General features: G+C 46.3%; 1 protein-coding gene across 6 annotated transcripts in view; it reads left to right on the forward strand.

The window, feature by feature from the left end:
- Positions 1-24,700, forward strand: part of UBN1 (ubinuclein 1) — a 90,216-nt gene extending 65,516 nt beyond the window's left edge. For 2 of the 6 annotated variants that reach the window (XM_070760718.1, XM_070760723.1), the window contains 10 exons: positions 685-803; positions 1,421-1,549; positions 3,375-3,518; positions 4,992-5,042; positions 6,318-6,360; positions 7,113-8,381; positions 10,915-11,167; positions 12,512-12,637; positions 12,926-12,997; positions 21,804-24,700. In XM_070760718.1, coding sequence (XP_070616819.1) covers positions 685-803; positions 1,421-1,549; positions 3,375-3,518; positions 4,992-5,042; positions 6,318-6,360; positions 7,113-8,381; positions 10,915-11,167; positions 12,512-12,637; positions 12,926-12,997; positions 21,804-21,856 — 2,259 coding nt within the window. In that variant the 3' untranslated portion in view covers positions 21,857-24,700. The remainder of the gene's footprint in view (positions 1-684; positions 804-1,420; positions 1,550-3,374; positions 3,519-4,991; positions 5,043-6,317; positions 6,361-7,112; positions 8,382-10,914; positions 11,168-12,511; positions 12,638-12,925; positions 12,998-21,803) is intronic. The other 4 variants (XM_070760720.1, XM_070760719.1, XM_070760721.1 and 1 more) reach the window with 4 other exon arrangements.
- Positions 24,701-25,793: the final 1,093 nt, after the last annotated feature.

Here is a 25,793-nt window from a genome sequence, read left to right on the forward strand (position 1 = left end):
TGTAAGATTTCCTGCTTGAGTGGGTGGTGGGATTGGACTAGATGACCTATAAGGTCCCTTCCAACTCTGTTAACTGGTTAAATCTGTTAAAATTCATCTCTCAAAAAGTATCCCAGATTATAAGGGATGAAAGAAGACTAAGGCAAACCCAGTAGCTGCAGGAAGAACAATGGCCTTTTATTGCCTCTCTGGAAATGTCACGTCAAGAAAACTGAGCCTTTAGGAAAAGGGTTCCATGACGTTTGAGTCACACCTAGAACGTGGTCAACTCCTTGCCTCCTGAGAAAAATGCCTGGAACTGATTTAACAAGCAGGCTTTTTAATGTGCCTGATAAACCCGCAATTGTGCTTTCCCCTATCATCATCGTCTTCTTCTAGTTGCTATGCCTATTCATTGGCTGATCTTGTTACCATTGGCTGTCCCAGTCATGAATATTCTAACAGAGTTTTATTCAGCGGATATATTCTCAGTGTGCCCAGAGAAAGAAATATCTGCCGCTACCTAAGATCAAACTCACAGCCTCCTGATTCTAAGGCGGGAGTTCCACCTCTAGGCCCCCACACCACTCAGTTGTGCTTTCCCCCATCTTTAAATAAAACCACTGCCTGGGTTGCTGGGTACACGATTGTCTGAACAGGGCAAATTGGAATCAGAGGCCTAACTAACTCTTGATGTTTTCTTAGGGGGGTCGGCTGAAGGAGCCACTTCAGAAGCTGAAAGAAGCTATTGGCAGAGCAATGCCTGAGCAGATGGCCAAGTACCAGGAAGAATGCCAAGCACACACCCAAGCCAAGTTTGCCAAGTATGTGTTTTGTTTGTTTTTGTTATCCCTCCGGTCACCCTTGCAAGTTCCCCGTAAATATTCCAGGCTCTGTAAGCCCTTCAGTTGAACAGCACGACTGCTGAGAACTCTTGGGATGTCTTCTTTATAGGCTGATCCTAGGCAGGCAGAAGGTTTTTGGAAGAAGGGCCTAGTGCAGTGATGGCGAAACTTTTTGGCATTCTGTGCCAAAACATTGCATGTGCTCATGCTCATTGGGGCCTCACTCTAGAAAAGCCAAACTTCTGGGTTTTAGTGCATATGTTTGCCCGACAATCAACTGGCCAGCTTACATGCCGCTTTTCGGCACTGCCACGCATGCAAAGGGATCACGCTCCCGAAAAGCCAGACTTCCAGGTTCTGGTCTGCATGCACACCTGACAGTCAATTGGCTGGCACCAATGCACACACCGGTTTTCAGCTCTGCTGTGCATGCAAAAGACAGCTGATCATTGCATGTGCGCCAGAAACCTGGAAGACAAACAGGCAAGGCTGCGCATCTTGGGCGACATGGTTTGGCATGCCACTTTGAGCACAGGTGCCATAGGTTCAGCATCAGGGGCCTAGTGCCTCCTTCGTTACCATTTTCCTTCTCTCAGGATGCTGGAAGAGGAGAAGGACAAGGAGCAAAGAGACCGGATTTGTTCGGAGGATGATGATGATGATGATAAAGGAGGAAAGAGGATCATGGGACCCCGGAAGAAGTTTCAGTGGAATGATGAAATCAGGTTTGCCTGAAATATCTGGATTTTAGAACCTTGTCCTCCATTTGTGGAGAACACAATTGCCCTCTGGGCACGTGTGTGCCTCACGGTTGGTGCAGGTAGTCCTTGACTTACAACCATTATAACCATTCAAAGTCAGAACAGTGCTGAAATAAAGGACTTAAGACTGCACCTCGCACTTACAACCAATGCAGCTTTCCCCACAGTCACATGATCAAAATTCAGGTGATTAGCAACCAGTATGTATTGATCATGGCCGTGTCTTGAGATCATATCATCACCATTTGAAAATATCCCAGCTGGCTTCCAACAGGCATATATTGGGGGCAGGATGTCAGATTTGCTTAACAATTGCATGTTCCACTTAACAACTGCAGTGATTTGCTTGACAACTGTAGAAAAAATAGTAACATTGGGTGTGACTCAACAACCATCTTGCTTAGCAATAGAGATTCTGGCTCTAATAGCGGTTGTAAATCAAGGACTGTCCGATTTAAAGTCAAAAATTATTGATCAAGTCAAGTCATTAGTATTTATTATACAGTATTATATTAAAATGCTCTGATGCTAAGGAGTTAGATATTCTACTCCCCTCCCCACCTGAAAAGAACTCTGTTCCAATTGCCAGTTGCCTTTTATTGACATGCTTTGATGCTATTCCTTCACTAAACTGGGTGTGGGTGTGGCCGTCGCATGACTCATCCGACTTGCAGGCTGGGAGTTTAAACATTCTACTCCCCCTCCCCACCTGAAAATAACTCTGTTCCAACTGGCAGTTGCCTTTTATTGACATGCTTTGATGCTATTCCTTCACTAAATTGGGTGTGGGCATGGCCAGCGCATAACTCATCCGACCTGCAGGCTGGGAGTTTAAACATTCTACTCCCCCTCCCCACCTGAAAATAACTCTGTTCCAACTGCCAGTTGCCTTATATTAACATTCTCTGAGGCTAAGGGGTTACACATTCTACACAAATTTTCAAACTTTGTTTCAATGTATCAAGCCCAATCATAATTACTCATTAATTTTCAAGCTTTAACTGTCAATGTATCAAGCCCGATCATACAGTTTCGTAGTGAAGCACGGGTATCCAGCTACTAGTAAGAAATAAACAAATACCCAAGGAGAGTCTAGCTAACGGATTGAGAAAGGGAAAGAAGAGGGGATACATCTCAAGCATTAAAGAAGCCAGCCCAATCTCCAGCTAAATACTGAGAAGCAGATTTCTGTCAGGCACTACAAGATACTGAACAATGAGGTCTGGGGAAAACATTTCATAAAGTTGATGTCCCTGCATGCCACTTGATGTCACTGCTGTTTAGGTTGAAGTGGAATTTGAGGTACTAGGTGAGAACATCCCAGATGTGAAAGCTGGACTGACAGCTTGAGATCATATTTAAAATAGCTCTTTCAGTCTCCGTTAAATGACATTGCATGTAGGGTTTGGGAGATAGCTTTGGGAAAGCCTGACAATTTTTTTCCAGGGTTCCAAGTAACAGACCCCATATCAAACAAAACTCTGAGGCAGGTAGATTCCTCAAAGAATAAATTTATTGGCTGTGTGATATTGGCACGGATGATGAAAACAGACTCTGATTATTCCCGTGGTTTTCACCTAATTAAAAGTAAAAGTTTTCCATTTTCTCAAAACAATCAGTCACATGGTCCAATCAGAATACTATCCAGTTGCTAGGTGACTCCAGTCCCCTCCTTCCCAAGTGAAAGTATTTTGTTTTGACTACAACACCCGAACTATCCCTGTCGCCAGCTGTCCCTTTTCTCCAGTGTGTCAGCTTCAGGGGCTGACAGATGTTTTTCCTCTTGTAGGGATTTGCTCTGCCAAGGTGTGAAGATGAAACTGGATGGGTATGATGTGGAGAAGAACAAAGCTCAGTCCATGGAAGACTATGTAAAAACATTCCTGGATGCCGAAATCAAACCACTTTGGCCAAAGGGATGGATGCAGGCCAGGTAAGAGAAATGAGAAGCCAAAGGTGCCTCCTTTCCCATCTAATCAGTCCATAAGTATCTTAGATGTAGTAGGGCTCTATCCAACAAGGTGTTGTGCATTTTCTTTATTTAATTCCTCAGATCTTACAACATTGAGAACATATTTCATTCATGCATGTGCCACAATATTAATGTGCTCCTCCTATTTAATTTTACTACTGTTATCCCTGTGCTCTGCACCATACACTAACTAAATGAAGGACATCAGAGTTTTTAAAAAGCAAATTATTTTGTAAGCATTCATAATGAATGTTGGATCTGGAATTTGGCTTGCAATGAAGTTTCTAGTGTTGTGTTTACACTATAAAGAGGCGATAGATGACTATCGATTGGATGAAACTTCAGCCTAAAAGCCAATGAATAGCAAATAACGTAAATGAAAGGCTCATAAAAGTCTTGTTTGCTTTGAGAGAAACGGTAGCTGTAAAATGCGGAAGAAGTGACTCTTTGCACTGTTTGTGTGAATTCGGACCACATAGAAATAAGAGCCTACAAGTGCCAGGAAACCTTTGTCCCATAGTTAAGGCTGATGACAGGAATGTAAGATTGTGGTAAAATGTTTGTTTTTTTACCTTGTCGAGGTTTTAGTCTCAGTCTTATCTTTGGGTTTCCAAAAAATATTTTGTATTTTATTTCTATTGTTGTAAACCATCCTGCGTCTTCGGAGAAGGATGGCATAGAAATCCAAACAAACAAAGTTGTAGCAGAAATTTGTAGTGCTTGTTTCTTCAGAATGGCACCAAGACACTTTGTTACTCAGAATGATAATAGAATCATAGAACTGAAGGTCTTCAAACCCCTGCCCAAGGCCGGAGACCTTATTCCATCTCAGACAAATGAATGTCCAATTTAAGTTAGATTTAGTTTAGATTTAGTTAGTAAGATAGAATGCTCAGGTTAGTTAGAATGTCCAATTTAAATAGTTAGGCCTATAGAAAGAAGAACAATTGCAAAAATCCTACCTTCCATTGAAGACCTGTAAAAAGAGGGCTGAGAAAATCCCTACAGACCCCTCACATCCTGATTGCAATCTCTTTCCACTGCTCACCTCAGGATGCCATTATAGGGCATGGCAAAACAACTAGACATGGGGACAGGTTTTTATTCTATTCTATTCTATTCTATTCTTTTTCTTTAAAACCCCCAGTGATGTTTTATTTAGCCAAATAAAAGAAGATTGAGGGAATGAACTATTTTTCAGGATGAACCAATAATGTACAAGAAATGCTTTCTGTCTTTTCTCATGGCTTGTTTTACAAACCTAATTTGACTATTTCTTAATAGCAAAAGTGATTCCTGTAATTTTGTTAATAGTGGTTCCATTCTTATCCTAGAAATTCTTATTCCTGTTACTTTCAGTGCCCACTCCCCCCTTTTTTGAGGTGGGGGCAACTAGTTTTGGCTCAGTTTCTCCCACTTTCTCTTCTTTTTCAGGACATTATTCAAAGAAAGCAGAAAAGTGCACAGTCATCACACTTCAATCCCGTGAGTATTTCTTCCCGCCAGTACAGAAAGCAGGTGTCAGGAGCGAAAGCCAAGGTCCAAATGTGAATATATAATTAAACTGATCTTAAAAATGTTTGCTAAAAACTGTGCACAGGAACCTTCTCGGCTTAAAGGCTAGCACTTACTTGGAGTTAGAGAAGAAACAATGAGACATAAAGAAGGCTGAGCATACTATATTTTTTGGAATATAAGTCGGATATTATCCCCCATAAAAGAGAGTAGAAATGTTGGTGCATCTTATACACTGAATACATCCATTTTTGGGCTCCTGAAGCCCCAACTCCACATCCCATTTTTGTGAAAAATGGGCCTGCTTTTGCAAAAAAAAAATGGGTTTGCATAGGGCTTGGGAGGCCTGCAAAGTGTTCCTGGGGGAAGGCAAAAACACTCCTGGAGACTGTGGGAAAATGTGGCATTTTTGCTTCCCCCCAGTCTCCAGGAGCACTCTCCTGGCTTCCCAAACGCTCTGCACATGCCATTTTTCACAAAAACAGGCAAAAAAATGGACTGTTTCCCCAAAAAACCCAGTGTTTTACTTTCCCCCAACCCCCACAAGCACACTGCAGACTTTCCAAACCCTCTGTGTGCCCCATTTTTCACAAAAAATGTTGAAAAATGGATCCGTTTTGGGAACAGGGTGCAGAAAGGGTTTGGGAGGCTGGCAGAGTGATCCTAGGGGCCAGGAAGGACAATTTTTTTTCTTTCTTACTTAATTCTTTGAAATCTTGGTGCATCTTATACACTGGTGCACCTTACAGTCCGAAAATATGGTAGTTCGCTTGTAATTACTTAGGGATACTAGGCTGATCCCTTTTTTAACTCCACCCCCACATTCTGCCTTCCTTCTCCAACAGTGAGGCTCTCTTGCTGTCTACCAAGTTTAGTTGTTGTTCTCATTGAAAATGCAACCACCTGTCATGCTGTTGCTTAAAACTTTGTGAGAATTGTGCTTTTGTGCTGGGTTTTTTAATGACTCAGAATTAAAACTGTATTACAATTAGGTTCATGTTACAAATGTACTACTACCATAGCAAGAGGATATGCTTTCACTACTAAGCAGCAAAAGGTACCATTTTGAATGTGCAAAGTTACTTAAATAACTTGGATTTGTGTTCCAATTTGAGCAGTTTATGGCCCGCCCCAAGCACCAGAAGGTCCTCATGTTGGCAATGGTGGCAAGCTTTATTACCCCGCATTTCATTCTCCTGGAAATAAAGCAAACCTCTCTTTCTCTCTTGGTTGTGTTTCTCTCAGAACAAAGAAAAAAGTGATGGCCCCTCCAAAGGTGAAGGGAAAGGTGAGCGATTTGGTACGACTTTGCAAGAATTTTCATCCCCGGGGAAGATTGCAGAGGGATGCCATAAATGATGAAGGCGGGACTGGGCTTATATGAAAAGGGGTCTTCAGACAGGCTTTGGTCATTTGTCTGCATGCAGATTTCTTAATTCCGCTTTCCAGAATTGAATGAAGGTTGTACCTCCCCCAAGGATTTTGTCATCTAGTAACTGACAAGATAGTTTGTTTCTTTATTGGATTTATATGCCAACCCTCTCCGAAGACCCAGGGCGGCTTACAGCATATAAAAAACAAGTTATTTTGGGTGTGGACATAACAAAAGGGGGACTGCAAAATTTTGAGTAATTCTATAATGCAGGTGTGTCAAAGACCCGGGGGCCAGATCTGGCCCATGGAACCCCCCTGCAAATAGCGAAGGGCTGGGCCATGGTGCCAGGGAAAATGGAGCTCCGATTTCTCTGACCGAGGGCTGCTGGCAGCCATCGCAGCCAGAAACGGAAGTCAGGAGCCTGTTTTTTGTGGGCATAGCACTTGGGCCACCAAAGGCGAGTGTCATCAAGCTGGCCACACCCGCCCCAGACCCCCAAGGTCAAACACAACTCTGATGCAGCCTTCAATGAAATTGAACTTGACACCCCTGCTATAACACGTTTCTGAGACCTGGCAGAGTAGCAGCATGTCTCCCAAAGCTATCACACAAAACTCTTTGAGAATTGGATTGACTTCTCACAGAAGACTTGTTTTGTTTTCCAGGAGCCTTCTGGCAAACCTGAGAAGAAGCTTCCCCTTCCGGTCTCGCTGAGCCACTCCAGTGGTGCAGTTTCTCTTTCTCCAGATTCCCAGGGAGTTGTTGTCGGCCTCAGCCCTCAAACTAGGGAACTGTTGGCTATGAGTTCAAATCCAGCCACCACCAGCACCCTGGCTGCTGCTTCTGCTGCGGCTGCTCCTCCTCTTCCTCCCCCTCCTCCTTTCAGCATGGACGACTCTCTTGACGAGGACTTGATCCATCATACAACTTCATCTTTGGAAGCGGTCTCCAAGGAACTGGCTGCGCTCAACAGCCGAACGGGAGGCAGCAGCCCTGACTTCACTCTCTCTCTGGCTCTGAAGACGCCCATGGAGAAGCCCTTGACTCAGACCAGCTTGGAAGAGAAGAGGATCTTCCCCAAAGTGGCTCCCACCCCTATTCATTCCGCTGCAGGAAGCTCTGTGCAGTCTCCGCTCAACTTCTTGGCCGAACAGGCGTTGGCCTTAGGCCAATCTCCTCCAGAAAAAAAAACTGAGCCCCCCACTTACAAAGAACTCCCTTGCCAGAGTCCTCCTTCCAAGCCTCCGGATGGCCATCAGGCCAAGCCAAAACACCACAGCCTGCCCCGGGCACTGCAGAACCCTCAGACCTCAACCCCGTTGCAGACTCCCCAAGTAAAAGTGTTTCCTTTGGTGGCTCAGCAGCAGAAAAGCTTCCCCCCTTCCCCCCCTTTTGTCAAGCTGCAGAATCCCAAGATTGTCTCCCCACTGGCTCAGCGCCCTCTCATCCAACAACAAGTCAAGACCCCAGTTAAGGTTCCCACCTTCCATTCTTCCTTCTCTCCTTCCTCCTCCTCCTCCTCCTCCACCATCTCTCCCAAGACCCCCAATTCTTCGGTGTCTTTGAGTTACGCTGGGAAGCACCCCAGCAGCCCTAGCTCCTCAGGACAACCTTTCAAGTCACCATTTGTGGCCCTCTCCAGGCACGTGGCGTCTGCTGGAAACATCTCGTCTGGCGTTTCCTCAACTCAGAGCTCCCCGTCGACCAGTCTCTTGCCAGGCACCTCTATCCCATCCTCTGGGCAGGCTCCTAGTCGCTCCTCACCCAGTTCCATGGTGAAGAAGAGCCTTGTCCCTCAAAAGCTGACCCTGGTGGCTCCGCCGGGAGGCCCTAATGTCAGCTCCAGTGGAGGAACGCAAGGCGTGGCCAAGTTGCTGACCTCTTCCCTGAAGCCTGCCATGGTTAGCAGCTCCACATCTTCTACCTCTGGGCCGGTGAGTGGCTGGAAATTGGCTCAGGGACTTTTCGAGTTCAAAGTACAAATTGGCATCATCCAGATAAGATGCAGCTGTTTCAAATTGCAAATATCGATGTGCACTTTTGTCTTCCTACCTCTTTCTTTTTTTCTTTCTTTCTTCCTATCTTTGTTTGTTTGTTTGTTTGTTTGTTTCTTTTTTATTAATTAAAAACTAAAAACATTCCATCTTTCCTTAAGCAGTGTGTCATCTGGGTATCAATATCTTTGTGCAACATCCTTCACCATTAACAGCATTCACATTCACATTAATATTTTTCCTCTAAACTCACAATGATAATATACAGTGGTACCTCTTCTTACAAACTTAATTTGTTCCATCACCAGGTTCGTAATTAGAAAAGTTTGTAAGAAGAAGCAATTTTCCCCATAGGAATCAATGTAAAAGCAAATAATGCGTGCAACCCCATCCCAAAAGTCACCCCTTTTGCCTTACGCCGCTGGGAATCCCAGCCTCCGGACCTCCATTGCCAGCCAAAGCGCCCGTTCTTGTGTTGCTGGGATTTCCCTGAGCCTCCCCTCGCTGGGATTCAAAGCAGCGCCAGCAAAAATGAAGGGAATCCCAGTGAGGGGAGGCTCAGGGGAATCCCAGTGTTTCGGCTGGCAATGGAAGTCCAGAGGCGGGGCATCCCAGCGGCAGCGGCTCGGGTTCGTAAGGTGAAAATAGTTCGGAAGAAGAGGCAAAAAAATCTTAAAACACTGGGTTCGTATCTCGAAAAGTTCGTTAGTAGAGGCGTTCGTAAGAAGAGGTACCACTGTATTAAACAAACATTGTAAAGTTCTTCATTTTCTTCTTAATGTCTTCTAAAAATAATACCATATTAACATTAAATAATAATAATAATACCATATTAACATTAAACATCATTATTATCTTACATGTGCTAACAATTTACATCTTACTAATATCTCTATCTCAATATGTTTTAATTATTCCTTAGTCGTCCTCATTTCCATACTCCTGTTTTGTTCTCTAACCATTGATAAAATATTACCCAAATCCTGTAATATTCAGTTGGTTCTTTTTCCATTTCTTCACTTTTCACCCCAACCCTAACCCTTTCTTTCTGTTTTTGGAAGCCACCTAAAATTTGCAGACTAGAACAGGTAAGTTCTGCCCTAATGTCGTTGAATTCAGCTTATTGCCTACCTGCCTGAATGCTTGAAACGAAGCAAGACTTGGTGGTCTTTCAAATTTCTGGCCCATTTTTTTAATTTGGGGAGTCCATGGGCAACACTAAGCAACATTGTCACAAAGGTGCTTTGCCAAAGGATAACTGGACGTCCTTGGTTCTTTTCCTTGAAAACATCTTGCTTCTCATCCAAAAAGCTTCTTTTGTTCTGAAGCGAAGAAGCTTCTTGGATGAGAAGCAAGATGTTTTCAAGGGGGAAAAAAGACCCAAGAAAGTCTAATTGCCTTTTAGAAAAGCACCTTTGGGACAACTAAGACCTGGATGATTGAGAATCTCCCTAGACATGTTGATCCTTGTGCTGAGTGGAAATTCTCCCCTCCCTGGCTGTTAGTGCCATCTCTAAACAGAAAATCCATATATTCACGGTGACCTTTATTGCATTCATTAAAAGTGGAAGAAAACCTCCGTTTCTTGGTGTCGGTGGGAGTCCTCAATCATGCAGATCATGGGTCTCCCAAAGGTGCTTTTCCAAAAGACAACTGGACTTTCTTGGGGGCTTTTTTCCTTAAAAACATTTTGCTTCTCATTCAAGAAGCTTCTTCAGTTCAATTCTTCATTTCAGAACACAGCACACACAGGCACGTGAACAGTTGACTCCCTTTAAATCAGAAGTCTTCAAACTTGGCAAAAGACATGTGGACTTCAATTCCCAGAATTCTCCAGCCCAGAAAATTTGGTAGTTGAAGTCCATAAGTCTTAAAGTTGCCAAGTTTGAAGATCTCTGGACTAGACATAGTTAGTTCCTTCAATCGTTCGTCATATGGTTTAGCCTCCAGACCCCTAATCACCTTTATTATTATTATTATTATTATTATTATTATTATTATTATTTATTAATTTGTTTCTTAGTGCTTAATACCTGTCTGGGTATTTAATTTTCTGAACAATACATATCATGTTCTTAATCTCTTCCATAAAAGTTGCCGAGTTTGGTGGGGACCTCTGCTTTAAATAGATTGCCAGACAGTTGGGGGGGGTTTATCCTTTAAAAAACCAATTTTTTATCACAAGCCTACATCGATATTGTGTTGAATATCTCAAAAGGTACTTCCCTACAGGAAAACAACAGATTAGCAGTTCTAAGCCAAGTAACCTCTGTAAGTGGTCAGTGTTTATTTCAAATCGTGCTTGTCATAATTTTGGGAAGTGGGTGAATCAAAGATGACCTGTTCTTTGTAAAATAATAGGCCCACTGATCTGCACTGCAGGGCCTGACGGCTGAGAAAGTATAACGTTGCTCTTCCGCTCTGACTGGTATTTTTCTCACCACCCTTTCCCCCCATACCTTCCGCCTCCCAGAAAGGAACTGGTGGAGCCGTCTTGCTGACCAGTTCGTCTTCCTTGAATGTCCTGTCTCCTTCTTACAAGTCCAACAGTCCAAAGCTACCCACTACACTGAGCTCTTCTCCGCTGGGGATTATATCGCCGATCCATTCCTTCCCCCTCCACGTGATTTCCTACAGCTCTGACTCTTCGTCCAAGCCTGGGGTATCAAAGGACGTGGTTGTCACAGGACCGGCCCCAGGGACATTCCACCACAGCGTTGGCCATAGTAAGTGCTGGTTGGGAAAGGGGGGTGGGGGTCTCACGTGCTGGCGGGTTACAGCCTGTACGCATTGCTGCAGATAATGTCCTCCCCATGTGCTTCTACGTGCACGCCTACTCTTGCCCAATGGGATCTTCTTTTAAAAAACAACAACTCATCTCCGTGAATTTGTCCTCCGATGAGTTACGAAGATCCCTTCCTGTCTCGCTCATGTTTATGTCTGTCATCCTCACCGTCCTCGCTCTGCTTTTGCATCTCAACAATTCTGGGTCTGGGTCCCGTCCTCTTTTAAAAGCTTGACCTACAGTTGAGAACAATCCATCCCAGAATATCTTCTCATGTACATGACCTTCTCAACCGCCTTTTCCTTTCCTTTCATCCACTGACACAGCATGGGAATACAAAGTCCGTGATAGAACAGATCTACTGAGCCGCGGTGGCGCAGGGGTTAGAATGCAGCACTGCAAGCTAGCTCACTACACACTGCCAGGAGTTCAATTCCTGGCTGGCCGAAGGTCAACTCAGCCTTCCATCCTTCGGAGATCACTAAAATGAGGATCTGGATTGGTGGAGACAAGATGCTGACTCTATAAACCGCTTAGGGTTAGAAAGCACTATGAAGCAGTATATAAATACTAGTGCATTTTTTTCACCTTTGGATTAAGTGATTGTGAAGAACTTTTCCCACACGGACCTGAAAAATTATTCAAAAACTTCCAATAGGTTGGAGTTAGCATGATTTCTAATAGACACGGTAGCACTAAGTCTGCTTGCATCACTAACGTTGATGGTGTTGCCTATTTTAATGAAAACATCTGCAAGAAAATAAGCTCAGAAACCCTCCCAAGGACTCTTCATTTTAACCCTGAGCTACAAATATATGCTTTATTGGCAAGTCTGTTTTGTTTCTTTGATCAGTAAGCCCCCCTCCCTCATATTTCTGCAGGGGTAACCACCCCCTTATGATTGTAACCGTATACTTGAAGCTTTTGTTGGTGATCTATACCCATAAAATGGATGCAGTCCCCTGAGAGAGAAAATATTTCCTAAATAGGAGACCCACTGCTGAAATTCCGCTTTCTTTTCTGTGCTGTTGGTGCTGGATGATGGGCTTTGCAGTAGACATCCCCTGGTTTTCTCAGGCATTACATGACCTTGAACGTCATTCGTGGTGTTATTTGGTCGCTGTTCCTTTCTTCTGGCTATGCTTTCGTCGTGTTGTGTTGCAATAGCTCTACTTGCTGTCCTTTGTTGTCGCTGGGCGCTGTAGCTGGAATATGTAGCAGTGAACATAATTGTTTGAAGTCAAACTGAGATGGGAGCAGAGAATTAATGTTTTGGCTCTGGCAGGGAGACAGTCCAGGCTGCCCCTGCTAGCTCATTCCTTGAGAACAGCACTTTCAAGTGATGACTTGACCTATGGGAAGGGAATCGTTGCTGGGATTTTGCCCCATCCAGTGCCCTGCGCCCCTTCAGGTATGTCATTTTTTCAGAGCATCTGGTTTATGGGTTCAGCTACCACCTCCAAACTCGTGGTGCGTCAGCCAAACATATCTTTACCTTTACTGGTGATCTTGCTGATCAGCCAATCAGATACGAGATAAAAGAGGTTTGCTGGAGGGTTTTTGGCAAAGGGTGGAGGGTGGAGGGTGGGTCATTTTTCATCTGAATCCATCCATAGACCATCTTTGGCTCATTTCTCTTCAATGTACATTTCTTTTTCTTCCTCCTCTTCCTCCTCCTCAATACCCTTCTCCTTTCTAGGTCTTCTGGCTGGGTTGTCCACCAGCCTCCATCAGGCAGCACCGCCTGCCCATTTATCCCACAGTTTGCCAGGTAACTCCTCCGTTGCTCTCATTTGGTTTTTCTGTGCTTCTGAGTCATTCAGCAGGGCTCCTCCTGGAATAGCTGCCAGCTTTGCCTGCCCATCATCACTTATTACTTATTTAGCACATGGCACATTGTACAAGGACCAGCAGTGACCCATATATTAATATATCATCTCAATTAGTAGAACCCAGTAAAAGAAAAATTAAAAAGATCTATTTAGCCTTGTCTAGGCCAGGGGTCACCAACTTTTCAGACCTCAAGGACCACTAAATTTATAATTTTAAATCCCGTGGGCCAATATAAAAATGCAAATACTTTTTCTGTGGACCACCAACATTTTCTTGTGGACTACCAGTGGTTCTCATCTATGGCCTTCTACGCCCTGGAGGCCCACAATGCCATCATAGGGGTCCACGAAGGCTTGAAGAAAGGTAATAATTTAAATCTTGAGTTAAATCTTGGGGATCCATGGACCCAAGTAATGTGAACAAAAAGATTGACAAGCCCTGATGCCCACGCATCTCGGCATTCCCGATGGGTGCACATGCAAGATTCAGCTTCTGTGCATGCACAGGAAGCGAAATCTCATGTGAGGATGTATGCGCAGAAGCAAATAAATCAGTGAAAATCAGTGAAATAATAATAAAAATTATTATTACTATCATCATCATCATCATCATCATCATCATCATCATTATTATTAATTAGATTTGTGTGCTGCCCTTCTCCAAAGACTCAGGGTGGCTCACAAAATACAGTATAAACAATGCATAACAAATCTAATTAATTAAGAATTATAAACTAAAACCACAATATGTTAAAATCAGTCAACCAATTCAGACATAAGCACACTTCACATTTGGTAGACGGGGCGGGGGGGGGGGGCTTGACCTGATTGTCCCATGCCTGGCGGCATAAGTAAGTCTTAAGACTCTTGTTAAAGTCGAGGAGGGTGGGGGCAGTGCCAATCTCTGGAGGGAGCTGGTTCTAGAGGCTGGGGCCGCCACAGAAAAGGCTCTTCCCCTAGGCCCCGCCAGACGGCATTGTCTGGCCGACGGAACCCGGAGAAGGCTAACTGAAATCTTGCATACACGAGCGTTCTCAGGTGAGATTTCATTTCCTGCACATGTGCAGAAGCTGAACCTCATGCTGGTGTGCACGCACGCTGGATGTGCACTCACCTGCGGCAAGCACTGGGAGCCACAGCATTGGGCAGCCCTTCAATGTCGCCAGTCACTGTATTACGTGCGCTTGACAGGTGTCCCCGCAGCCCCGCTGGAGGGGAGGATCCTATGCCCCATTTATGTACGGAGTCTGCAGGTGCCACCTGGAGTGTGAATCCTATTCAGGGTCGCGGAATAGGATTCGCTGACGCAGCAGTTCAAACCCTGCCGTCTTTCTTTTGGGAGGGTCATTTATCTGTCTTCCCACATCTGGGCGTCCAGAGGCCCGTTTGGTTTTCCATTGGGAATTGATGTTAAACTGGTTGGGGCCAGCGTGCAGCTTCCTGTATTGGAGTCTTCCTGCTGATAAGTGAGGAAGGTCGGCAGGGACCGGGAGGAGCGAATTATAAAGTCTCCAACCCCAGATCTCCCCAAATGCAGCTGCCCCGGCTGGGTCGCACCAGCAGAATCTCTTCTCCATTCAGAGGCTGAGCTTTCTCCATACGAATTCCAGGTTCTTCCGCTCCTGATCCTGGGAGGCCCTTCTCACTTTGTGATGCCAGAGGGGTGAATTAATTAACATCATTAAAACCTGGCTTGACCATTGCCTCTGTGTACCACAGGACTTCAAATGTGGCAGTTTTAAGGCTTGTGGATTTCAACTATGCTGGCTGGAGAGTTCTGGGAGTTGAATTCCACAAGTCTTAAAGTTGCCAAGCTTGAAGGCCCCTGTTGTACACGCTCAGGGTTAGTTAGTTATTGTAGTCAGATAACCTACCTGATTGCATTGGATTTTTTTTTACAGCAGTCGTTAAGTGAGTGACTGCAGTCATTAAGCAGATTATGCATTTAAGTGAATCATGAACAATTTACAAATTTGAATTCAGCTTTTCCAGTGGACATTTTTGGGGGGTTGGGAGCTGGAAAATGGCAAAAAAAAAAAAGTCAAATAGGGAATCACACGACTGCAGGACACCGCAAGCAGTTTTAAACGTGAGTCAGTTTCCCAGTAACTAAAAATAGGGTCCTGTGTCCAGGGGTTTGTGTGATCATAACCTAAAGGATGGGTCATGAATAACTTTTTCTGATGCCATCATAACTCTGAACGGTCATTAAGCGGTCGGTAGTAAGTGGAAGACTGCCTGTATCTTGTGCTGACTGTAATGCAGGTAGTCCTCGAGTTATGACCACAGTTGAGCCCAAAATTTATGTTGTTAATTGAAACATTTCTTAAAATGAATTGGGCTTCCCTATCGATTTGGCTTGTCAGAGGTCACAAAAGGGGATTACGTCTCTCTCTCACACACACACACACCAGGACACTGCAACGGTCATAAATATGAACCAGTTGCATCTGAATTTTGATCATGGGAAGCTGCAATGTCATTAAGTGTGGAAAACTCACTTTTTCTGATGCCATTGTAACTTCAGACGGTCACTAAATGAAGTCAAGGACTAGCTGCAGTTTGCTGCAGTTGCAGATTTAATTAGTGGCACTAATTTGCTCCTGCTATTAAATATATTGCTGCTCTTAATGTTTCTCCACTGCATCTGGAAGGAGAGTCCAACATGGGGTATTACTCCAATCTTATTGGTAGAGACTGAGTTAAATATTAACATATTAATTGAGCACCGCCCCCTCTGCTCTTCCCATGAGCCAGTTTTAAAAACTCAGTCTAAGAGTAGAGACATACTGAGTTTGGTCTGAGACCTTTTTGATTAAATTAAATGAAGAATATAAATAAATTAAAAATGTATAACCTGTTTTAACCTGTTTCTTTCTCTTTCAGATCTGAAGACAGAAGTGGAACAGGAGGAAGGGGTTCCTGCCCTCCGAGGGCAGAGCCCCCATCGATCCTCCTCAGGGGTCTTGTATTCCCCCCGAGGGAACACCCCGCAGAGGAGCAGCCAGCCTGGGGTCCCTGACCTCCGAGGTCACACCAGGGCTGCGAGCCGAAAGTGGAGGGGAATACCCCTCCACTGGGAGGCTCGGAGGCGGCCGGATCGCCAGGCATGGAAGCGCCTCACAGCTGATCAGCGCGGGAAACGCTGCAGCTGCCGCCGAAGCCGCCGGAATCGCCGCCGAGAGCCGCGGCCGTTGGAGCGGCTAGAAAGGCTTCTGTCCCTCTCCTGCAGCCGCGGAGGCGAAGAGCGAGAGGAGAGCGGAGTCCCAGAGGTCGGAGGACCCTGGGGACTAGCCCGGACGCCGGGAGGCACGGGCGCCGCCATTTTGGGGCGCGCAGATGGGGCGTCGCGTCATTAGGCGCGAAGGAGCCTTCCCCCCCCCCAGGCGGGAAAAAAGAGCGCGAAGGGGCCTGAAGCCCAGTGCGCAGGCGCGAGCCCGGCAGGGTCACAGTTGCCATTTTTTGCATGACGCAGTGAGGCTACAGCTACCGGAGCACAAACCGAAGGCTTTTGGAGGCTAAGATTAATACTGTGAGTACTATGGAAGACCGTCAGAGCAGTGATAAGCCTGACTCCCCTAGGCCACCAAAGGACAAGGCCAAGGGAAAGGGGAAGGAGAAAGCCAAGCCCTCCCATTCCCCTGCCTCTACCTCTTCCATCAAAGAGGCGGAAAAGCGCATAAAGGCGCTCGAAAAAAAGCTGGAAGCTGCATTGCACTCTTCTCCAGCAGGACTTCCTCCAGGCCAGAGACAGGGATCAGACCCAATGTCGCCCCCAGCCACCTTTGGGCCTATGGGGGCCCACCCTGAAGGGGATTGGTCCCCGGACAGACAGTTCCTGGCCATGCCTCAAGTCATGCCATCCCCCAGCACTTCCTGGGCCAGACCAGGGTCAACGGGGCCCATGGAGGGGAGCTCCCAAGGGCCATCTGCCACCTTCACCCCCACAGCAGCTGGACTGAGATCACAGCCGGGTGCGTGGCAGAACTTGCCCCCAGATCTGCAGGACATTATAGCCAGTGCGTATTCGCAGAACAGGGCTATGGGAGCGCAGCAGTATGGCAGGCAGACTCATCAAGCAAGGGAATTGTGGTCAGCACCGCCCCCCTCGGGTTTGGGGTCATTGTTGGAAGAGCCAATCCCATTCGAAGACAGTGAACCGGAATATGGCTTCTCAGAGGATGAGACAGCTCCAGAACAGACACCCACGGTGGGGCTGTTCAAACCCACGCTGTTTAGGACTTTGTTATATAAAGCCAAGCACGTGATGAACCTTCCTGGTTCAGAGAAGGCAACAGAAGCCACTGAGACTGGCAACACCTCAACCACACTTCTACAAGAGCCTCAGCCCGAGTCTGACCACTTTCCTGCCTCGGACATTTTTATAAAAGGGATCAAGAGGCCCTGGCAGTATCCTGCAGCAGCCCAGGGCCCTACCAACCTGGAGAGGAAATTCTACACCTTCGATGAGGAGGTGGAGAAACTACTGGAATTCCCTCCAATTGACCAGCCTGTGGTGACGCTGGTCTCAAGCGCCTTAGTACCTTCAGAGACAGGCGACAGCCTGAGACCTGAAGAGAGAAAGACGGAAACGTTACTGCGCAAGACTCATCAGATGTCCGGCTGGAGTTTTCGAGCGGCTGCAGCAGCATCATTCATCAACCGGGCATCGATGTTGTGGATCCAGGAGATGCAGTCCCGCCTTGGTCCAGAGGACGGACGTCTTCGCCAGGATCTGAGTAAGCTTCTGGACGTGCTGACCGCCAGCTTACGGGCACGATCCATCAGATTGATGGCCTACCTGGACGACATTATCATATTGTCCAGGTCCCAGGCAGCGGCCAAGAGAGACCTAGCCGAGACCATTCACACACTACAACGACACGGCTTCACCATCAATGTGGAAAAGAGCCAACTTACACCCACCACCAGTTTGTTACACCTGGGTGCAGTTATAGACACTCAAGCGGGCACGGTAGCACTATCGGCAGAACGGCAGAACAACATGCGACGCTTAGTGTCCAGCATCCAACGGGGACCAGTTCCCTTATCTCTCCTGTCAAAAGTACTGGGTACCATGGTGTCAGCAATTGGCATCGTGCCTTGGGCCAGATATCACATAAGGACACTACAATGGTTCCTCCTTCCGGCTCAGAGAACCAAGGTGAGCCATTCCCACAGGCTAGTGCACCTACCTCAGCAGGTCAGGGATTCCTTACGATGGTGGACATTACCGCCATAGCCGTCGGATCCCCTTTCCAAAGGCGGAACCAGGTTATCCTGACTACAGATGCCAGCCTTACAGGATGGGACGCCCACATCGGGACCCAGATGGCGCAAGGCCTGTGGAGGGCGGAGGATCTATCGCCCGTCAACATAAACTTCTTAGAACTAAGAGCAGTGTTCCTAGCTCTACAGACTTTTACACCTTTGGTCCAGGGAAGGCACGTGTTGGTGCTCACGGACAATATCGCGACCAGGGCCCACCTGAATCACCAAGGGGGCACACGGTCGCACCGCCTCATGGAAGAGACGGACAATCTCTTCAAGTGGGCCGAAAGTCACCTACAGTCCCTGGAGGCAGAACACATTGCGGGAGTCAGCAACACACAGGCGGATTGGCTAAGCCGGTCTACCCTAGATCCGTCGGAATGGATGCTAGAGCCGAGCATTTTTCAACGGATGGTCACCAAGTTTGGGACCCCATCAATAGACCTGTTTGCAAGTTCTCGGAATGCTCAACTGCCGAGATTCTACACACGGTTTCCAGAGCCCGGAGCGGAGAGGATCAATGCCCTGTTAACACCTTGGCCACCGGGATTGCTGTACGCATTTCCACCAACGAACCTGATTCAGAGAGTGGTGGACAAGATCCTGAGGGAGGAAGCAGAGGTGCTGCTGATAGCTCCGCACTGGCCCCGTCGACCGTGGTTCTCCGACCTGGTGGCACTGTCGGTGTCACCCCCATGGAGGATTCCGGACCGGATGATATCACTGAGCCAGGGGAATCTGCAACATCCAGATCCCCAGTGGCTTCAACTAACCGTCTGGCACTTGAACGGCTCAGACTACGACAATTGAAACTACCGGACAAGGTTATTGACACTATGCAGGCCGCAAGGCGCCCTTCAACGTCTCGAATTTACCAAACGACATGGGCAGCCTTTTGCGGATTTTGTGGAAAGCAACAAGTAAATCCTAGGACGGCGTCGGTAATAACAGTGCTTGAATTTTTGCAAGCGGGCCTTGAGCATGGGCTAGCACCTAATACGCTGAAACGACATGTGGCGGCCCTTTCCACCATGATACAAGTGGAGGAGGTGAGGTCCTTGGCTTACCACCCTTGGGTGAAGGACTTTCTGCGGGGAGCGTCGAACCAGCATGCCCCGCCAGTTCGGAGATTTCCATCATGGGACCTCACAATAGTACTTAGGGCCTTGACTAAGCCACCGTTTGAACCTTTGAGATCCATATCACTACGATTATTGTCTATTAAAACGGCATTTCTAGTTGCCATCACATCGGCAAGAAGAGTGTCGGAAATATCGGCCTTGTCGGTAAGGCCGGACCTCTGCATTTTCCACCCGGACAGAGTGGTACTGAGGTTGGATCCTTCCTTTATACCAAAGGTAAATTCAGACTTTCACAGGAAACAGGAACTGATCCTTCCTGATTTTTGCACCCACGGTAACCATCCATCCGAGTTAAGATGGCACAAGATAGACGTACGCCGTGCGGTCAAGATTTATGTGAGGCGGACAGAATCCTTTCGGAGAACAGAGAGGCTGTTCGTCGCGTTCTCACCAGGGAAGAAGGGACTTGGAATTTCATCTACCTCAATTAGCCGTTGGATCAGAGACTGTATCGCGGAGGCATACAGAGCTCGAGGGCTACCTGTACCAGAAGGAGTGACAGCTCACTCTACAAGGAGCGCGGCCACTTCGGCAGCCTGGGTTACGCAGGCGTCCATAGATGACATCTGCAGGGCCGCGACGTGGGCAGCTCCATCAACCTTCATACGGCATTACAAGTTGGACTCCTTTGCAGCTGCTGAAGCGGCTTTTGGGAGACGGGTGTTACAACGAGTTTGTGTTTCCCCAACGTCCCTGACAAGACCTTCTCCCTCCCATGGGCCGTAAATCTCTGGCATATCCCATGTTGGACTCTCCTTCCAGATACAGTGGAGAAGAACCGTTGTACCTACCTGAACGGTCTTCTCAATGCACTGGAAGGAGAGTCCAAACCCACCCAGTATGTTAAGGGTGCAGGGACGTCGGAGTGGGCAGTTAGTCAGTTGTTGATTGTTATAATAAATTTGGTTATCCTCTTATATGGTCTTCGTTTTTAAAACTGGCTCATGGGAAGAGCAGAGGGGGCGGTGCTCAATTAATATGTTAATATTTAACTCAGTCTCTACCAATAAGATTGGAGTAATACCCATGTTGGACTCTCCTTCCAGTGCATTGAGAAGACCGTTCAGGTAGGTACAACGGTTCTTTTAGCTGTTTGGGTTAGAACATAAGGAACTATCAGGTCATTCGGTCAGTTTTGTTTGTCTCAATGTTGTCTACAGAGGCCAAAAATCACAAGATTTCAGAGAGGGATTGAATCTGGCAGAAAGGGCACTATAACCACTGCAGTGCCGCTGATCTGTAGTGGGTTTAGATGTCTGTTTTAGAAAGACAGGGAAGGCATGCCATAAATACCGTGTTTCCCTGAAAATAAATATTTTTTTTGAACCCGGAAATAAGCGCTTGGCCTTATTGCCATGCACTCAAAAGCCCAATTGGGCTTATTACAGGGGTGAAATGCAGCAGGTGGCGGAAATTTTGAGTAGTCCAAAGAACTGACAAATACCATCTCTGGCTGGCCCCAGAGTGAGATGGGAATGGGGATTTTGCAGTATCCTTCCCTTGCCATGCTTATCAAGCCACGGCCAAAGAAACGGTAGTTTAAAAAAAATTGGATTTCACCACTATCAGGAGATGTTTTATTTTTGGGGAAACAGGGTAGAAACCCAGCATGCAAGATACTGTTTAAAGGGAGTCTAAAAGAAGACAATTCTTGTTGCTTTTGTTCGCACATGCTCTAAGCCCAAAAACAACAATGTGTTGACGAATTCCTGCCTGTGAGGAAGAGGAGGCGAGCCTTGATCCCTGCCTCGCCATCTCCTTACAGGCGGGAGTGCATTTCAAAACCTCTGGCCAAAAGAGTGCCTGCGGCAAATAGAGTGGCCCCCTTCCCCAAAAAGGAGTTGGGGGCATTATTTCAGCGCATGCATTGAAAAGACTGATTATGGGGACATGTATTATTTTCAGGGAAACAGGGTAGTATGATGCCAACTACGTAATCAAATGTGTTTTTCAATTTCGTAACATAATAGAGGATGTGTCAATTACAACAAAACTATTCCCCTACTATGAATTCTGTTTTGTTTCCCACAACGGAGACATTTTCTTTTTGGCTGGACATCCTAATTCCTTCCTGCCCTGTGAATTTATATTCTCAAAAGAAGTCTGTTTTTTTATATTTATCTATTTTTTTAATGTTTTAATTGTATTCTATTTTTACCATGTCTATTTTTTACCCTTGTATAAGCTGCCCTGAGTCTGCGAGGGCAGCCTATGAATCTGACAAATAAATAAATAATGGAAACTGTGATTGAAATGTCTTTTTAATAACTTAAGGCTTCGGAGCTTTGCTGCCCTAGTATATTCACGGCCCTTCATTTTGTGTCTCTTTCAGATAGTTCTCAGCTACACAGCAAAGGGCCCAACGTGCAGCCCCGGAAATTGTGACGGTTCTGAGGGAAAAAGAAGAAAAAAGAACGCAACTAGCTCGGGGGGGGGGGAGCCCTCTCAGACTGCAGCAAGGAAGCCTCTCCCTCCGTCTCCTTGCTCTGCCTTCTTCGGTGGCATCGACCTGCAGGTCCCCCCGCAGCCCCTTATCCCAGTTGGGGGAAACCTGGGATGCTGAGGAGGGAAACCTTGTGCAGGCCCAGCTCTCAATTCAAGTTCCTTCGGGGCCTCCAGGTCAAGGGGGGGAGGAAGTCAGATCCCGCTGTGTTCCCGCCAGGTGCCTCTCCACAATTCTGCAAAAGGCCCTCGCTTCTAATACGAAGCTCGGCCCCAAGGGGACCCGTTGTGTGTGCGTGCAGGTGGGGTGGGAGCTTCTCCCCTGAAGGCACCTTTCTGGGAAAAAGAAGCTTTGCTGATCCTTTTGCCTGGAAGATCTTTCCTTCTACGTGGCAGCTCACTGGTGGGCCTCTCGGAAGAAAGTGAAGATTCGAGAGGCCTTAAGATGCACTGGTGCTCCTGTTGGTGTTTCTCTTCCTCTGCCTCTTCCCCCCGTCCCCCAATAGGCCCAGTTCTTCCCCTTCTCTCCACTGAAGACACTGGATGGGGCTAAGCTCCCCTTCCCTCCCCCCGCAACCTACCCCGTGGATCAATGTGTATAACGAAGCTGTTATTTCAGTGCCTTTTGATGGTGGAGCCAGAATGCAAACTATCCCAAGCTCTTGGAATTTTTTTGGTGGGAGCTCGCTAGAGCTTTTTAACGTTGTCCTTTTTTAAAAACACTCTTCCCTGTTATTTAAGGTGCACTGGGATTTATTTAAGGGAACTTTGGGGTGGGGAGGGCTATAGAGTGGGAGGGATGGCCCATCGTCATCCCCGTTTTAACTGCGCTTGTTGGTGGGTGCTGTGTTGAAGAGCTTCCCCTTAATGCTCTGAATGGAAGGGAGATGCAAGGAGAATTCCCCTTCCTTTCTTTCGTTGCATCTCTTTCAACTGGCTGGGGGATCCTTTGAAATCTAACCAGGGCTACCATTTGCCCTGCCTTTGTTATGCTTTTTGCTGCTGTGCCAAAGGTTTGGGACAGATTTTCCCTAAATTTTGATGCAGCATCTAGTCTGGAGGTTAGGAATGGTGGCAGTGACCTAGAGGTGGAGCTTTCACCTCACAATCAGGAGGTTCTGAGTTCAATCCTAGGTGAAGACAGATATTTTTGAGCACACTGAGAATATATCTGCTGAACAAAAACTCCGCATTGGTGACAGAAAGGGGATCCAGCCATTAAAGCACTCCACTAGCTCCATTCAGTTGCCCAGACTACACCCCGCAAGGGACTATGTGGTTGTTAATTGATGATGAAGATAATGATGATCTGGTCTGGAGGTTACTTTGGAGTAAAGCTGATGACCAAATGTTAGGCTTATCGCTGTTCAATTCTCCAATCTGCTGCCCCTTCTAGCAAAACATACACCTTGTAGGAAAAGAGGAGTAACTTAACAGTACAGGCATCAATTATCCTGTTGGTTTTTTTTTGTTTGGAGCAAAAAAAACCCCCCAACATGGTTGCATGCACACAGTATAATATTAAATAGCCAGGTGTTTAGTTGCTATTCTTCAGCCAGAGTTGCAGGTGGTGGCTTTTCTTGCAAATTGCCAAACTCAGCCGGAAACCTTACCAGCCTAACTGTTTGTCGCCAGCAGAAATGGTTTCTCACAGGCAATCTTTAACCCTAGTTTACTGATTCTTCCATTCAAGAGAAAAGCACTTGATTCATCAATTAGTCGAACCCCTTTAAACACACACACACACACACACACACACATACCACAGAGAGAGAAAGAGAGAGAGTTGTGTTTGATTTGAGACAATCCCCTCTCCCCCCATTTAGAAAAACAGTTCTTTGAAGTGTTTTAGGATTCTTGGTTAAGCTGTGCAAAATTATTTCAAGTATTTTGCAATTTTTATTTATTTAAAATGGTTGGCCTTTTCCCAAAAGTTAATTTTGGCCTAGTTGTCCACAGTTATTTCTGTTTAATAAGTTGCAGCAGAAGAGCCAAAGACTTGCATATTCAAGTCACCTTTCTTTTGGGAAACACGTTTTTCTTTTTTAAGTATGTGAATTTTGGTTGGTGGTGTTGGTGGTGTTCAGTTTCCTCAGAGTTCAGCCCTACTCTCTGTTAATTATCTCTCAAAAAGCTGCTTCTTATCAGTCATAGGAACAAGCAATGGGCACTTGGCAGGATTTGGGCCTTGCATGAGCCATTCTCCCTCCCCTTCCGCTTCGCTCTTCTCTCAAAAGCTTTGGTCGCTAACCCGTACTGGTGCCTGCCCTAGCTGGAGAAGAACCCCTTATCTACTTAAGGAAAAAAAATAGGAAATGTTCACACAGAGCCTCTTGCCTCAGGGAAATGTTATGTGGTGGAACTTCTGCCCAATCTCCCCCCCTCCTGCTTTCCTCCCTCCCCCCCTTTGTGTTTTAAGAAGTAGAACTTAAAAAAGCAAGCCATGGTGCAGGGCAAGATCAAAGAAAGGTGGGCGGGAGGGGCAGTGCCTCGGTGGCAACCGGAGCTGCTTGCCCAGGAACATGTCTGCCTTGGCTTTGACTCTTGGGGGAGGTTTTCCTTTACGATGGGCATAAGTACCACCAGATGGCACTTAAAATTTTTAAAAAAGCAGCCTCTTTTTATGTGCGGAAAGAGCTGTGGTTTATTTTTGTGTGTTTGGGATAAAGTGGGAGGTGGGGGTGGCTGAGGAAAAGACAGCCTTTCCAGGAAATGAGGGGGGAGGTGACATTGAAAATGATTAATCTTGTATACTGCGAACTGAATAAAATTGGTCTTTTTTTTCCAGACCATTTGTCATTTACTCCGAAATGAAGGTTGGGGAAAGGGGCTGTCTACTCAAAGGTAGAACCATCTGCAATTACCGTAGATGCAAAACTGAAAGATAGATGAGCTGTCAGATCTGAGATCTTAGAAGCTGCCATCTGCACAGAAAAGAGTCCTGATAACTTTAGCTTTCTCCAGTTTATGGATGGATGGATAGATGGATGTGTTCTGTCTGGCTGGATCAATAATTAGAAAGCAAACCCACACATGCTGGAAACATTCGAAGCAAAAGGATTATTGTTACACAAAGTCCAGCAAGAAATAAGTAAATTCTAAAGCATTTTCAGGCTGATGGTGTTTCCATCCATGGAGCATAGATAATACTCCAGGATGCGCACCAGCTAAAGGCATAAATCTTCACTGGGTGTCTCTGGTATTTCTCACTTCACTCGCTGTTCAGAGTTTAAGCATTTTCTGTAAAAGCAGGGGCTGAAAATCTGGGAAATCAGGAACAGTCTCTTGAGGCACCATCTTTAAAATGAAAGTTGCTTGCCACACCTCTTTTCCCATCAGCCTGTCTTATATATATAGATAGGGTGTGGCTAAAAGTCCTATAGATCTAGTCAACATCTAAAACCTCTGCTAGAGAGATTCATGCCTGGCTGTCATTCTTATGACCCTTGCATCTAAGAGAGGGTTTTCAAAGTCCCCATCATCCTCTGACTTAGACAATACCCTAACTGGGGGTTCTACAGTCTCTGGTAGTTCCCCAGTCTCCCATTCCCCTTCACACTCAGATTCAGATGGCAAGAACACTGGCCTGCGATGCCAGTATCTCTCCTGGTCGTCAAAATCCATGACCAGCTGAGCCGGATGTGCCCCACTTGCAACAGGATGGATGGATGGAGATGGATGCAGGCATGTGGGTGGGGAGTGGGTGGATGGATGGATCTCAACTCCTTTGCTGAAAACTTGGGTTAGAAGTCTGCAGATCTGGCAGGTACCAAAATTGGAAGTGTACAGCTCTAGGTATTTATTGAGATTCTCAATCATCCAGGCCATAGTTGTCTCAATGCTTTTCCAAAAAGCAATTGGACTTTCTCACTTTGTTTCC

The sequence above is a fragment of the Erythrolamprus reginae genome, chromosome 9, assembly GCF_031021105.1.
Source record: "Erythrolamprus reginae isolate rEryReg1 chromosome 9, rEryReg1.hap1, whole genome shotgun sequence".
Lineage (NCBI taxonomy): Eukaryota > Metazoa > Chordata > Lepidosauria > Squamata > Dipsadidae > Erythrolamprus > Erythrolamprus reginae.